Genomic DNA, 16,673 nt, shown 5'->3' with positions numbered 1-16,673 from the left:
CTCTGATGAGATCTGACATACCTCCAAGGCCTCCTAAAACAGTGGCGGCGGCAGCGCTCTGAATGGGCTGCTTCAGGGCCTACCCCGCCAGGGCCTTCCCTCTACTGCATCACTGATGATGTCATCGATGACATGGCAGAGGGAAGCTCTAGCGGGGAAAGTCACGCAGCAGCCCGTTCAGAGTGCTGCCGTTGCTGTTGCTTTAGGAGGCCTCTGAGGTATGTCAGGTTTCACGGTGGGAGGATTCACTGGGTGCTGCTGCTCAGGGTGTTGAGAGGGGAGGAAAGATGCTGCACATGAGGGGAGAAAGGAGAGAGAGGAAGAATTGTTAGGGTGGAGGACAGGAATGGAGAGATGAAACAAAGAGTTAGAAAGGGGTGAAAGGGAGAAATCCATCATATGGTGGAGGGGAAGGAGACATGAAAGGAGAAGAGAGAGGGAGAAATGTTGGACCAAGAGTGGAGGGCAGAGAGAGACTGAATGGGGAGAAAAAAAATGTTGCACATGATAATGGAGGGGAGAAAAAGGAGAAATGCTGCATGGAGGGGAATAATGAGGTTTGACCAAGGGCACAAGGCAGGGGAGAGAGAGAGAGATGGTAGACAGTGGGAAAGAAACAAATGTTGGATATGACAGTGGAAGACAGAAAAATAATTTTATTTTCTATTTTGTGATTACAATATGTCAGATTTGAAATGTGTTTCCTGCCAAAGCTGGTGTTAGACAGTGATCGTGAGCTGGGACCTAACACAGAGAGAAAAGTACCGTATTTTTCGCTCTATAAGACGCACCCTAGATTTAGAGAAGGAAAACAAGAAAAAAAACATTCTGAACCAAATTCTCCCAAACAGGCTCTGCACCCAACCCCACACTCCTTGCCAGGCTCTGCACCCTGTCCCCCTCTGGTGGGCTAGTGGTAGGCCGGGACAGGGCAGGCTGGGATAGGGCACAGGATAAGCTGGGACAGGGCACAGGGCTGGCTGGGATAGGGCACAGGGCAGGGCATAGGTCAGGCTGGGACAGGGCAGACAGGCTTAGTAGTAGGCAGGAAGGCCTAGTGGCCTGGTGATAGACAGACAGGCCTAGTGGCAGGCAGGTCCCCCCCCCCCACAGGCCCCCACACTGAGACAGGCAGGCAGGCCGGCCCCCCCTTTACCTCAATTCCTCCTGCGGTCCAGGGCTGTAGGGCAGAAGTTTTCAGCCTCCTGCCTTTTCCTCCAGCTTACTCCCAAGTGCCAGGGCCCTTCCTCCGGCTGACTCCCTCCTGCCCTTCCCTCCAGCTGACTCCCGCGGAGCAGGACAAGGCAGGAAGCAAAACGATCGCACCTGCCTTCTGCACTGCTTTGATTCTGACCATGTGTCAGAGTAGGATGCTGCATCAGAGTCAAAGCGGTGCAGAAGGCAGTTGCGAGTGTTTTGCTTCCTGCTTGGCCTGTGCCGCGGGAGTCAGTTGGAGGAAAGGGCAGGAGGGAGTCAGCCGGAAAGGCCCTGAAGAGACATGTTGCTGCTTCACCGGCTCTTTCCCAGTCCCGATGTCAGCAGGATTCGGGAGTCCTTGCGTTTCAAGCAGGACAGTGGCAGTGCACCGTCAGAGGTCCTTCTTTTTTTACAGCGCCGCCAGAGCCTTCCCACCGCTGGTGCCGAAATCAGGGAGCTGAAGAGACGTGGCGCGGCACTGAGGATAAACTTGTAGACAGCGGTGTCTACATAGAGGGAGTCAGCCGGAGAGGGAGTCAGCCAGAGGAAAGGGCAGGAGGCTGAAAGATCCTGCCCTACAGCGCTGGACCGCCGAAGGAATTAAGGTCGGGGGGAGAGGGGAGGGGGTATTCACTCTATAAGATGCACCCTTATTTCCAACCAATTTTTTTGGGGAAAAAAGTGTGTCTTATAGAGCAAAAAACACGGTATTTTTAAAATTTTGTTTATGCCACAGTGCCAGCGTGGGGATGAAGAGGGCAAAGGGGGGGGGGTGAGGTGGATGGAAAGACTACACTGCTAACTGACTGGCATCATTTTCCTCACGACTCCTACATTGGGATTACAAAACAAACCTGCCAAGATGTTTGATAAAAACGCCCTATTGGGGAGGATAAGTGAATCGAATCGAAAAAATTTCCCTGAATCGAGCAGCACTAGCAAATACCTCAATCTGTGGGGCAGAAAGAGTACATGGTGTACTTACATACCTGTCTTTGTCTCATGTCTTATTACCTACTGGTAATAAGAACTGCAGCTCAGAGATTCTGCAAAATAATAAAGACAAGAAGCTAATTTTCAGCTCAGGGTCTCAGGGCTGAGAATGTGCAGGCCTGGCAGGGGGCATCATGCTATGCCTAGCTTCAAGGCCAAAGAGCAGCAAACAAAACAGCTCTTAAGGAAATTGTCTGTGCTCGTGGCTGGTACGGCTGGATATGATGGTAACAGTGGGAGAAGCAATGGAGCCTTGCAGAGGACAAAAGACAATGAAACCAAGATGGGTGGGCATTAGCAAAATAAAGTCTGTGCTTGTGAGCTGCTCTAGAAAATAGAGAACACAAGTTAATGAAAAGATCTGGGATTCCTTAATCTTGCACTGTGCATAAACCATGTATTATGCTTCTTGGGGAGGGTGGTGGTGGTGGTGGTGGTAAGAGTTTGCTTACAGAGAGTACTGGCATTTTTGATTTGATGTAAATAATGCGCAAGTTATTCCTCACGTTTTGTAATGAAGAATTTCATATACTTGTGAAAAAAACCTTCTCTGTTTTATAGAGCTGCCCAATTCGGGAAAAAAATTTCAATTCAATTCAGCCTATTGAATCGATTTTTCGATTCGATTCAATTTTCCTGCCCAATTGTGCGTTTTTTTTCAAACATCCTGGTGGGTTTATTTTATAGCCTCTTCACCCTTTTTATAGCCTCTTCACCCCCTTTGCCCTCTCCAACCCACACTGGCGCTGTGGTGTAAACAAAATAAACAAACAAAGAAGACTTTCTCTCTCTGTTAAATCCTAGCTCATGTTTGCAGTCTAACACCAGCTCTGGCAGGATACACGTTTCAAATCTGACATATTGTAATCACAAAACAGAAAATAAAATTATTTTTCTACCTTTTATTGTCTGTTCATTATTAAAATCATGTTGGTCCTAAGTTCTGGTTGTCTTTTGATAACTTGCCTGCCAGGGTCTCCTACTTTCTTCTTTTTTTTGTGCTAACCATCCATCTTCCATCTCTTTCTTCCCCTTCCCTTCCCTCCCCCCGGAGGTCTGACATCTTTCCTTTTTTTCATCTCCATCCCCGCAGTTGCAGAGATTGGGCCCCACCATCACCAGATCCACCATCTCCTTTTTTCAACTACCCTTTCATCCAGCATCTCTCCCAAATTCCCCACTACCCCAGGGTCCACCATCTCTCCCTTTCTCTTCCCAACTACCCTCCTATCCAGTATCTCTATCCCCCACCCCCTTCCACACCATCCCTTGTGTCCAACTTCTCTCCCTTTCTGTTCCTTTCCTCCTTAAATCCCATTGTCCACCATATCGCTCCTTCTCCTCTGTTTTTAGACCCATTATTTCTTCCCCCCCAGTCTGGAATATGCACATCTTTTTGAACCCCCTTCCCTCCCTCCATGTGCTCCTACACCAGGACCCCCCCCCCCTCAAGGCCTGCACAGTGAGTGTGAGCTAGGACCTAACAGACAGAAAAAAGTATTTTTATTTTGTTTATACCACAGCACCAGCGTGGGGATGAAGAGGGCAAAGGATGGGTGGGGTGGTGTGTCTGTATATGGCCATTTGGTGGAGGATGGGCTGGGAAGGGCTTCAATGGCTGGGAGGGTGTAGATGGACTGGAGTGAGCTTTGACGGAGACTTCAGTAGTTGGAACCTAAGAACAGCTTTAGATCCTTGCCCAGAAATAGCTAAGGAGAAGAAGACCCCCCACCCCCAACAAATTTTTAGATTTGGGTCAGGTTGGGCAGACTAGATGGACCATTCGGGTCTTTATCTGCCATCATCTATTATGTTTAAAAAATATATATATAAATAAATCATATAACATGATTTATTCCCCCCTTTACATATGTGCGCAAGAAGTTTTTAGCGCCGGCCAATGCGCTGAATGCCCTGCGCTGCTCTGACACTTATAGGGTACTAAAAACCTTTTGCACGGTTTTGTAAAAAGGGGTGGGGTGTTAATTATTAATCTACTCTAACGGCAGTCTCTAAAAGAGTGGTGCCAACCGACCAAATTTGAGCGTTGCAAAGCAGTCCAGCTGCTGGGTTTTTTTCTCACGTATCACGAGACATTTTCCACCGACATATATTAGGTTACAGTAACCAATACTATGAAAGATAAAAAGCTCGAAGAATAATTTAAAAGTGGTCAAACAAAAGTATTGCCTGATCTTCCACATCTGGCAAAGTTCTCCAAGAACTTTCCTGATAAATAAATTAATATAGTCCTCAAAGGACAAAGTAGAATCAATAATGACAACCAAAATTCTTAAAGGCAATTCATAAAGAACTGACCCCCCTGTTTTATGAATGCATAGCGGAGGTTTAAGTACAGGCAGCAGTGGTAACTGCTTCTATCACTGCTACTACTTATTATTTCTATAGCGCTGTACAATAGACAGTCCCTGCTCAGAAGAGCTTACAATCTAATTTAGACAGGACATTTCAGGGTTGGGGAGATTATGGTAGAGGAAATGATACCCGACAGCAGTGAGTGGGAGTTAGGAGTTGAAAACAGATTCAAAAAAGTGGGCCTTTAGCTGGGATTTGAACACTGCCAGAGACGGAGCGTGTCGTACTGATTCAGGCAGCCGGTTCCAGGCATATGGCGCCGCAAGAAAAGAAGGGACGGAGTCTGGAGTTGGCAGTGGAAGAGAAGGGTAGAGATAAGAGGGGCTTGCCCGACGAACAGAGATAACGGGGAGGCGCATAGCAGGGGCTTCAGAGCGAATTCAATTGTACGTCAACAAGAGGAGTTTAAAACTGTATCGGAGATGGACGGGGAGCCAATGAAGCGACTTGAGGAGAGGGGTAATGTGAGAATAGTGGCTCTCACAGAATATGAGTTGCGCAGCAGCATTTTGAACGGATTGAAGAGGCGAGACGGGAACACGGGAGGCCCAAGAGAAGTACGTTGCAGTAGTCTAAGCGAAAGGCGATGAGAGCATGGACAAGGGTTTTGGTCATGTGTTCAGAGAGAAGAGGACGCATTTTGGTAATGCCGGCGCTAAAACCCACCCTAAGCATTCGTAAAAGAGGGGGTATATTGTCTCTGAGGACTATCTTGGTATCAAAAACATTTAAGGATGGCTTCTCTGGAGGATATCCTACAGGTGCCTTTTTCGTATCAGGCTGCCTATTATTTTTTTGCATGTGTGACCGCCTCATGTGCCCAGAGGATGAGTAAGTTTGCTGTGGCCTTTTTTTTGTTGCAGCAAAACTTGACACTGGCATAATATTGGAAACACTCGGAGGCTCCGTCGCTTGAGATGTTATTTGCTTAATGTCAAAGCTAACCGCATATAAAAATGGAAGGTTAGTTTCCTTTCATAAAATATGGGACTTATATGTAGATTGGAGACAGAAGCAGTTTTAGAGTCAGGAGTGTAAACAAAAGGGAATGAGGAAAGAGAGGGAGGGTGACACACAAACCAGGAAGTTGAGTAGGAAGGGGAGGAAAGGTGAGTAGGGTTGATTTTTTTTTTTTTTAATCATTTGTATATAAGGGAGGGATGTTATTGTTCGTTTGTTGTTTTGGGGGGGGGGGTTTTGGGGGGGAGGGGGGTTTGCTGTTAGATTTATGGATGGAATATACATTCTTACCCCAAGTTTGTAGGGGTTTTTGTTTGTATTTTATTTGCTGTTATTAAATAAAAGTTGAAAATTTGAAGAAGAAGAAAAAAAAAGACCAAAGTTACCACAAAAGGTTAATCTATTGCCATTAAAAATTCTATTTCCCAGGAAAAAAACCAAACATTTAAGGAAGGGCCTAACCATAATAGCTTTGCTTTGTCTACATTCAATTTCAAGCGATATTGTGAAACTCAGCTCTCAACTGCATCAAAACATTGTACCTTAAACTGTCAGTACAGTCACCCACTGTAGAAGAATAAACTGGGATGGAAAGAGTAATACCGTGTTTCCCTGAAAATAAGACACTGTCTTATATTAATTTGGGGCCCAAAAAAGACACTAGGTCTTATTTTCGGGGTAGGCCTTTTTTTTTTTCGTGTGCAATGATCATCTCTCCCTTCCTCTCCTCCACCTCAATTCTTACCTCTGCCGCATCACTGATGATGTCATCAGCAACGCAGCACACGGAGCACCCGGGTGAGAGAAGGCCGCGAAGAAGCCTGTCTAGATTGCTGCCGACGTTGCTGTTTGTTATAAGGTATTTTGGGCTCGCGGCTGGTGGGGGAGAGATGGAAGGGTCAGTGGGGGGGGGTTGGGGAGGGGCGGGGGGAAGTGCTGATGCTGCCACTGGCGACTAGGGCTTATTTTCAGGGGTAGGGCTTATATTAAGACCTACCCCGAAAATCATGCTAGGGCTTATTTTTGGGGAAACACGGTATCATCAGTATAAATATTACACGGTATCATCAGTATAAATATATTTATCTAAATATGCCTTTCCAATACAACTCACTAGTACACTAATAAGGACTGGTGAAAATGGAGAACCTTGGGGAAACCCCCACCCCATCTAGTTGACAATGGCTGAGATTTAAAATATTATGTTGCTTCACCCTCTGTATTCTACTTGAGAGGAACCCTGAGAATCAATTAAATGCCTTTCCGGTATTATCCCCAATGCCCTTTACGTAATAAGAGCCTGAAGTTATTTACCAGTGTACAGAAAAGAGTTTCCATGTTGAAACCCCTATGGAAACTGGATTGGGAGGGGTGTAATTTGGTTCAAATAATCTGTTAACTGAGTAGCTACGAAACCCTTCGTGATTAAGGGAATATTTGGTCCGCTATTAGAGAGCTCAGATTTTTTTTTTCCTCATAAGAGTTTTAAGAATGGATGTTAACAAAATGTCTCACAAAGTTGATGAAAATTGATCCAAGTTAAAACCAGATTCTACCCAAGCTAGGAAGCAGTCCCCAAAAAATGGGGATGGGGGGTTGGTAATTTCAACAAATAGGTGGAACAATTGACCAGATACTGTAACAATGTAGGTGGAAAACCAATTTAGAAAATTTGTAAGCTCTTCTTCTTGTATTTGCTGGGATACAGTATCTACCATTTATTTAATCTGTTGTCCCCAAAGAGCTCAGAACGGGTTAGAGCAGTGGTCTCAACAAACTCAAACCCTTTGCGGGGCCACATTTTGGATTTGTCGGTACTTGGAGGGCCTCAGAAAAAAAAGAGTTAATGTCTTATTAAAGAAATGACAATTTTGCATGAGGTAAAACTCTTTATAGTTTATAAATCTTTCCTTTTGGCTAAGTCTTAATAATAATATTGTCATTTATAGCTAAAGAGAGATATGATAAAGAAATGGTTTTATTTTACTTTTGTGATTATGATAAACATACCAAGGGCCTCAAAATAGTACCTGGTGGGCCGCATGTGGCCCCCGGGCCACGGGTTTGAGACTACTGGATTAGAGGTACCATGTCTGAATCATAGAGTAGTAGTTCTGTTGGGATTGAGCTATCAATAGGAATTATATGCGATCAGATCTTATTGACTTTGTCCTGAAAACAAAAATCAGCTACCGGTAAATCTGAGGCCGATGGTATATCAGCATAATCAATACCACTAGAAATTACCTCATTAGTATTACACAGTACACCAAACCTTCGACTCTGAGTTCTGTTTTTTTACTCCGAATCCAAATACTCCTACAAAGGCTTTAAATTTTTTGTCCCGGAAGTACTGGTATAATATGAAACATTTATCATATACTGTATTTTAATGAAAGCTTTTTATTATGAAGCTGGAGTCAGTACAGTACTCACCGACTCCAACACTACCCCAAATTGCTTCCAACTCCACAACTCTGTTATTACATAAAGTTTCAACTATTTGAAATAATTTTCTAGAATTCAGACAATGTTTACCTATGAAAGAGGAATTGTAATCTCAGTTAGTTGATTTTTATACTTCTACTGTATATACACTTCTCCCTCCGTATTCGCTGTGATAGGGGATAAACAGAACCGCAAATACAGAAAAACCACAAATAACTTTTTCATATGTTATTCGCTGTTTTGTATTAAAAACCATTTTTAATATAGTGAAACCGCGAATAACATGGTGGGAGACTTGGTCTGTTCGCGAAGGAAAGGCAAAACACGGTGAAGAAAATGCTGGGACTCAGCGATTTTCTTTGTGAACGCTTGGAATCAGCGATTTCTCTATGCAAGCTGATGTAATTTGGGGGGAGGAGCCAGCAAGCTAAAAACCGTGAATAATCAAAACCGCGAATACGAAGGGAGAAGTGTATTGCTACAATATATTCCAAGAAACTTTCTGTTCCGTGAATCTCTTTCTTCCAGACTCTTTCTAATTTGAAGTGCTACGAGTTTGTCTTTAAACCAAGGTGAACGTAAGGGTTGCCATATCGAGACAGACTGAAGCCCAGTATCCTGTTTCCATCAGTGGTCAACCCAAGATCCCAAGGAGATGCTTATCCTAGGAATAAACAGTGGATTTCCCAAAGCTATTTCAATAATGGTTTATGGACTTTTGTTTTAGGGAAATTATCCAAACCTTTCTTAAACTCTGCTAAGCTAGAAACATGACAGTAGATAAAGGCCAAATGGCCCATCCAGTCTGCCCATCCACAGCATCCACTATCTCCTCCTCTCCCTATTGGCTAAGGCTCTTAACATTTGCATCTCCTCTTCCTATAGGCTAAGGCTCTTTACACCTACATTGTGAGGTCATAGAACTTTATGGTTATAGAAACATTGTGTATGTCAAACAAATTGAATATAAGTTTCAGTAGCTGGACCTTGTTCACACCACTTTTAACTGAGGACCTTCAAGCTACACACTCTCAATGACATCACATATGAAAAATAATATAGACATAAAACAACGGAGAAAAATGAACCTCAATTGTGAGAGGCCAGGACTACACAAGTGCCTGAACCCACTCACATCATCACGGGTTCATAAAAAAACTCCGTGTACATTTAAATAGTTTTCATTCATACGTTTTATCAAAAACTCTTTTTTCTTTTTCAAACTTTTTCGTGTGAGCTTAGTCAGTAATATTACTAATCTATCTTTAAGTGTGAACCGGAACCAAGCTAACCAAAAATTCTTTCTTATGAGGGCAACAGCTAAACTTCACAGGTGTAAGCAATTGTAGAAGCCTGAAAATACTGAAACTTATATTCAATTTGTTTGACATACATTCTGATTTATTTAATTGAATCCCCTGTTACATTTAGTTATAGAAACATTGTAACATGATGGCAGATAAAGGCCAAATGGCCCATCCACAGCATCCACTATCTCCTCTTCTCCCTATTGGCTAAGGCTCTTAACATTTGCATCTTCTCTTCCTATAGGCTAAGGCTCTTTACACCTACATTGTGAGGTCATAGAACTTTATGGTTATAGAAACATTGTAACATGATGGCAGATAAAGGCCAAATGGCCCATCCACAGCATCCACTATCTCCTTCTCTCCCTATTGGCTAAGGCTCTTAACATTTGCATCTCCTCTTCCTATAGGCTAAGGCTCTTTACACCTACATTGTGAGATCATAGAACTTTATGGTTATAGAAACATGATGACAGATAAAGGCCAAATGGCCCATCTAGTCTGCCCAACCGCAGTAACCATTCTCTCATTCTCTCTCCGAGAGATCCCACGTGCCTATCCCAGGCCCTTTTGAATTCAGACACAGTCTCTGTCTCCACCTCCTCTTCTGTGAGACTATTCCATGCATCTACCACCCTTTCTGTAAAAATGTTATTTCCTTAGATTACTCCTGAGCCTCTCACCTCTTAACTTCATCCTATGCCCTCTCATTCCAGAGCTTCCTTTCAAAAGAAAAAGACTCGACTCATGTGCATTTATGCCACTTAGGTATTTAAACGTCAGTATCATATCTCCTCTCTCCCGTCTTTCCTGCAAAGCACTATTCCCCCACCAATTTGTGGTCTGCTCCGACCGCCTCTTCCTGTAGTAAAGTCGGGCTACACCAATCAGGCGCTGCGTGTCGAAGCAGCGCCTGATTGGTGTGGCCCGACTTTATTACAGGAAAAGGCGGTCGGAGCAGACCGCGAGTGATTTTCTTCACCCGCCGGCGCTCCAGCTGCCCTCTCCTGCCTTTTGACAGGTGAAAAACCGCATTTGCGTTTTTGTTTTTTTTAATTCGCGGGGGTTCCTAGAACGGAACCCCCGCAAATTTCAGGTGAGTACTATATACAGATTGAGATCTTTAAGTCTGTCTCCATACGCCTTACGACGAAGACCACGCACACACCAACGGCAGTTCCACTTACCCATACGGGGCAAAACCTGGACAACCGCAACACAATTTTTATTTGACTACTTAGCCAGTTAGTGGACTGAATATTGCTGCTGGCTGTTGCCCCCAACCCTGCCCCTAACCTAGCTGGTTAACCCTTTCAGGACCATAAGGATCGTAGGCCAATTTTTGTGGTTTTGACGACATTTTTATGGTAAAAAGGGCTTGCAGATGCCAAAAAATTGATTTTTTGTGTGAAATATCATTATTTTTTTTTAAAAAAAATCACACTTCTGGCTTATGGACAGTGTGGCAAGTGAATCTTCTCGTCAATCTGGCAACGACGCTAATGAATGAATGTCGGAACCAGTTTGTTTACATAAAGGCAGTATCATATGGAATCCGTACATATCAAATTTAGAACTGTAGACTATCCCAATCAAAATTTATAGGATTTTAAAATTATGGGACAAATATGTCCCTTGGTCCTGAAAGGGTTAAAGGACAGCCAGTTAGTGGTTATAATCAGCAACGCTAACCGGTTAATTGCTGCTGAACATCAGGGACCAGTTAAACCCACAGCCTGTACCAGTGGTGTGGCAAGGATGAGTGCCGCCCTCTTCTCCACCCCTGCTACTTTCCAATCTCACTGCCATGCAAGTGCCCCCTTCACTGCCCCCGTACCTCCTTCGGCACAGGACCCGGAAGAGACATCAGAGAAAGCCGACTGCTCGCGCCAGGAAAATTAAAGATTTATGAGGGAAGGGGGGCGCACAGCAGGGGGAGTCAGGAAGGAGTGGGGGGAGGGGCCAATGCCCCCACCAAACGGTGCCCAGGGTGAACTCCACCCCACCTGTACTGTCCAATTAAATCCTTTTGAATATCGACCTTTCTGAAACTAGAGCTGCCTAGTTATACTCGTATCAACAGATGTCTTCAAGTGCATCTGACGATGGATTTCTAGCTAGTCTGCAACAGCTGTCATGAACAATAATTAAACCTCAATTACTTATCAATACTTTTGTGAATGATTAGTGTGCTTTCTCCTAGATCAGTGTATCTCGAACTGTGTGCCAAGGCACACCAGCGTGCCTCCTGAAATTTCAGGTATGCCGTGGTACACTGGGGAGGAGGAGAGGCACCAGTACCAGCTGACTGCCTACAGAACGTGCCTCTCGTGGCGAGAGGCACGTCCTTTAGGCAATCTGTGGGTGCCAGCACCTATCCTTCTCTCTGGACCTATTCCCTTCTGGCACCTCCCCCCCCCCCCACTGGCATCTCAGGGCCTTCACCCGCTCGAGGACATCGACATGATGATGTCACGCATGCGCGTGATGTCATCCCGGCGATATCCGCGCACTTTCAGGTGCCTCGGGCCACGGCCACTACCTTTAGTGTGCCGTGTCTTGAGAAACTTTGCGGGACACTGCCCTTGATGGATTCACGTGGAGAACTTCACAAACATCTCTTCTATCTCAGAGTCGGTGGAGTTGGCGTAAGGCCATCAGATTTCATATTACTTCCCTCCAGTGCGAACTGCCAGATACATTATGAAGTGCTACGAAACCCTACAGGAATTGGAAACCTGCCGCGCTATAGCAACAGTGAAACAACTCACAGAGCACCAACCGTACAAAGGCAGCACTACAGATAGGATATTGGGGCCCAGAACATCCTGTACTGGGAAAGCCAACAAGCAGGGCTACGACAGAGCAAGTGACGTCTGCAGAATAACACAACTCAAGTCACTGAAAACCAGACAGGCCCTCACCAACTGCAGAACCAGGGACAACAAATTAGAATCAGAAAACATCTCGGTATTAAATTTCAGGGCCTAATAAAAACATCTTGATATGAAATACGAGGGCCTAATGAAAATACGTCAGCAATGAAAACCAGGCCTCAATAAAACATCTCAGGGCCTAATGAGAAATCTTGGTATTACAAACCAGGACCTTAATAAAACATCTGAGTGCTAAATATACAAGGCCTAATAACACAGCTGATTATTAAATATCAGGAACTAATGAAAATATTTCATCACTAAGTAGAAGAATTTAATTAATCTCACTATTACATACCAAGGCCTACTGAAAATACCTCTGGATGAAATAGCAGGGCCTAATGAAACAAATCAAACTTTATTTAGAAAAAAAAAATTCAGCACTAATTACCAGACCTTAATAAAACATCTCGGTCTATACAAAGGTTTAACAATAATAAAAAGAATCTTTGTATTCTTTGCTAGGCAGTCTAAGGTGGCACCAATTCAGCAGTGAGTTTAGAAATATTTGTCGCAGTTAGTACAGAGTTTTGAGCATCTGTACCTACTCAAGGCCTGTTGGGTCCCCTCCAAACTTCCTTGTGCACTCTGGAAAAGGTAAGGAAGGAAAGACAAAGGAAGTCACTAAAAACCTGGGGGGGAAGGGGGGCGTCCAGATGTTGAACACCATAGGAGGTAGGGAAAGAGGGATGTACATCTTGAGATGAGGTAGGGAAGAAGAAAGACGCTGGACACCTGGGGAAAGGAGAAAAATGTTGAGCACCTTGGGTAGGGCAGAGGAGAGAGTGGACATAGGGGGATGACCTTGAGCTGGCACTTGGTGCGGGGGGGGTGGGAGCCATACCACTGAAGATTCACTTAGAGCAGTGGTCTCAAACTCGTGGCCCGCCAGGTACTATTTTGAGGCCCTCGGCATGTTTATCATAAGCACAAAAGTAAAATAAAACCGTTTCTTCATCACATGTCTCTTTAGCTATAAATCACAATATTATTATTAAGACTTAGCCAAAAGGAAAGATTTATAAACTATAAAGAGTTTTACGTCATGCAAAATTATCATTTCTTTAATACTGTTATACACATTGAAGTACTTGACAAGAAATTTTTTAAGAAATTTGAAGACTTTTTTTTTTTTGCGAGGCCCTCCAAGTACCTACAAATCCAAAATGTGGCCCTGCAAAGGGTTGGAGTCGGAGACCACTGGCTTAGAGCATAAAAAAATACTCCTGGGCTGGCTCTGGGAAGGAAATTACAAGGAAAGGACTGGGGAGCTGGTGGCAAGATAAGAGAGAACGACAGGGAAGACAACAGATGAAAAGGGAAGGGAAAGTCAAAGGAAAACGTGGGTGTGACTAGGCAAGATAGGTGGTTGCCTAGGGCAACAGTAAAGAGCCGCTGTAGTTCATGAAAACCAGCCCCACACTTTCAATTCATGCATATGCTTGGTTAACTGGGGGGGGGGGGGAGGCACCCACTCTTGCACCGGCCCTGCCCATCCCCCCCCAACTCCACCTGCACTGCTAGCCAAACCCTGCGGGGGGGGGGAGGAGGGGGATCTCGAGCTCACCGGAATCTCTCTTGCCCTGCCGTGTCCCAGATCTGCAGCTTGATGCGTTTGCCCGGCTCGATCTCCACCAGCCTGGAGAAGAAATCCACCCCCACCGTGGGGTCGGACACCTGCGCGAAGCGTCCCTCGGTGAAGCGGCGGATCAGGCACGATTTGCCCACCGTGGAGTCTCCGATCACGATCAGCCGGAACTGGTACAGCCAGATCGCCTCCATCTTCCCAGAGCAATGGCGAGAGACTTTCCCCCACCCCCGAGACGGGCAGGAAACGGCGACAAATGCGCGTCAGTCTTTTGGGCACTGTGAGGTCTGGGCTGGTGCCCGCCTGAGCCCGGGCCGCGGCCCGGTTGGCAGAAACTCGCCCGTAAGCGGCAGCCGCTGAAAGAGCGGCTCCGGTCGCCTCCAGGGGGCGCTGTCGGCTGGTCTCCTGCGGCGTGGAGAAAGAAAAGGAGAATACTTTTTTAAATAGTGGGGGGAGGAGGAGGAGGCGCCGTATTGCCCCCGCCCCCCCTCCACTCTAGGCAGGGGCTGCCCCCCCCAAAAAAAAATAACTCCTTCTCCTCCGTGGAGCAGCACCAAGACCTCCTTTAGATTCAAACGTCAGATGGCCTCCAAATCCTACCCCAGTGGGGTTCCTTTTTTTAAATACATATATATACTAAAAAGAAAGAAAATTGCACCAATCTAAAAGGAATGCACGATGCACCGTTTCCTGCAGTCGGTTTGGGCCTCCCTTTCCTCCTGCTCCCACCAACAAAACAAAAAAAGGAGTTAAGAATCTTTCCGAAGGTGCAAAACCCCCCCGTGGAAATAGCGATTTAGCAAGCCCTGCTCCTGCCTCTCGAAACAAGCGACTCTTCCTCCTGAGGGCTTTGCATCAGACCAGGAGAAAGTCATCCTCAAGGGCGCCAGGAAATCTCGAGCAACCTGCTTTATTTCCCCCTCCCCCCCCAGGAAGGGCCTTGGATCGCCCCCTCTCCTTGGATCTGCAGTTTAATTTTGGATCTCCAGGATGCGTGTATTCAATGCATTTCTACTTAGAGATGCTGAAGAACAACAAAAGGATGCTGAGGAGTGAGGACCAAAGATCTGATGAAACAGCAGCAACCACAAGTACCAAACACTGACTCATCACTGGCACCAGCAGCTACTGTAATTACCAGGATAGAGAGGCTGCAGAGTGCCGTAGTGCTTAGAAGAGAAGCACCCCCCCCCCCTTCTCTGCTAGAGTTCACCTGCTGCAGGCTTAAAGGCAGACACACCGGAACAGCTCATAAGAAGGCTCCCGGCCTCCATATCTTAACTAACAGTCTGATCCACACCGTGGGCAGACCCGGACTTGCAGTTTTGGTCGTTAGATTTGGCAAGAAAATCAGAATTAGGAGTCTGTGCCTGCCACAGGGTAAAATCAGGACTGGATTACCCTGCTTCTTATGGCACGGAGTCAGGTCACAACCTTAACTAGGACCTTGGTCTTCACTCCCAGTCTTCCAGGACGGTCAAAAGGTTTGGTTTTCAGGATATCCCTGGCTCAGAATTTAGGAAGGTGGTTGGTTGGGCGGAGAACATTTCAGCACCCCCTCATTGGCCACGGTTGGAGACAGGACACTACGCTAGATGGACCATCGGGTTGACCCACTATGGCTATTTTTATGTTCTTGTATGAGCCAAGTATAGGACAATCAAGCCATTGTGACATCACTGATGAGGCTGGCTCTTAGGCACTGGTGGAATGAGGCATTATGACATCACAATCTCAGCTCTGGAATGTTGCTGCTCAATCTCAGCATTCTTCAAAGGAAAGCTTGCGGGTCAGTGGTTGTGGCCATTCATCTTCTGATTCTTATGGGAGCCAAGGATAATGAAGCCATTGTGACATCACTGATGTGATTGGCTCTTAGGCACTAGTGGAATGAGGCATTATGACATCACAGTCTCAGCTCTGGAATGTTGCTACCAGGAGATGCTAAAAAGTTTTCAGCCCAGCCAAGAAGAGAACGACGTGGATATGGTTCAATCAATGACCTGAAACCGTATCAAAATATGGAATTTAGTTTCTGCAAACTGGCGAAGAATTTAGGAAATTGGTTGGTTGGACTGAGAACTTTTCATCACCCTCTCGTACTTCATGTAGCTTGGTCAAAAGACCTCTCAATTTGCCAGAGTTCCATAGTCTAAGGGAGAATGTTTGGTGAGCATCGCCCTAAATTGTCTACCCTGCCCTTCAATAAAAAAAAGGAAAAATGTTCATGCTGGCACGACGAAAAAAAATTGCAAGGAAATCTTCTGTAATGGAAACCACAGAAAAGCACCTCCTGAGAGCACGAGCTGAATCCTCAGTGTTAAAAAAAAAAAACCCCAAAAAACCTTCGCATTAAGTCTTCAGACTGTCTAAACATGTTTGCATCTGGGTTATGCGTTCATAAACATTGGATTTACATGAGCCGTGTGCTGAAGTCTACGTAGAGTAATACTTTGTGCGCAGTTTTCGTGTAAGCTATAATCTACATAGGACAGCCCAAACCACAACTGTGCGCAGCGACCTACACTAACGGGTCCTTTTACTAAAGCTTGCTAGCCATTTTAGCGCATGCTAAACGCTAAATGCTTCCATTATAGTCTGTGGCCACGTTAGTGTTTGGCGCGTGCTAAACCGGCGAGCGCGCCTTGGGGCTCCTTTTATCAAGGCGCACTAAGGGGATTAGTGCGTCGGACATTTCATCACGCGCTAACCCCCGCGGCAGCCTAAAATTCTAACTCGTCAATGGAGGCGTTAGGTACTAGTGCGGCAGGCGGTTTAATGCGTGGTATTCCACGTGTTAAACCGCGCCTTTGTAAAAGGACCCCTAAGGCTCTTGCATTTTATTAAACAAGTTCCATATTTCATAAA

General features: G+C 45.5%; 1 protein-coding gene across 1 annotated transcript in view; it reads right to left on the bottom strand.

Annotated features, from left to right (window-relative positions):
- RAB39B (RAB39B, member RAS oncogene family) overlaps positions 1-15,019 on the bottom strand; it is a 53,705-nt gene extending 38,686 nt beyond the window's left edge. The window contains exon 1 of the mRNA XM_033946100.1: positions 13,785-15,019. Coding sequence (XP_033801991.1) covers positions 13,785-13,999 — 215 coding nt within the window. The 5' untranslated portion in view covers positions 14,000-15,019. The remainder of the gene's footprint in view (positions 1-13,784) is intronic.
- Positions 15,020-16,673: the final 1,654 nt, after the last annotated feature.

Source organism: Geotrypetes seraphini, chromosome 5 (genome assembly GCF_902459505.1).
Source record: "Geotrypetes seraphini chromosome 5, aGeoSer1.1, whole genome shotgun sequence".
NCBI lineage: Eukaryota > Metazoa > Chordata > Amphibia > Gymnophiona > Dermophiidae > Geotrypetes > Geotrypetes seraphini.
Note: the sequence above shows the minus strand (reverse complement) of the source record. Positions and strands in the feature narration are given on the sequence as shown.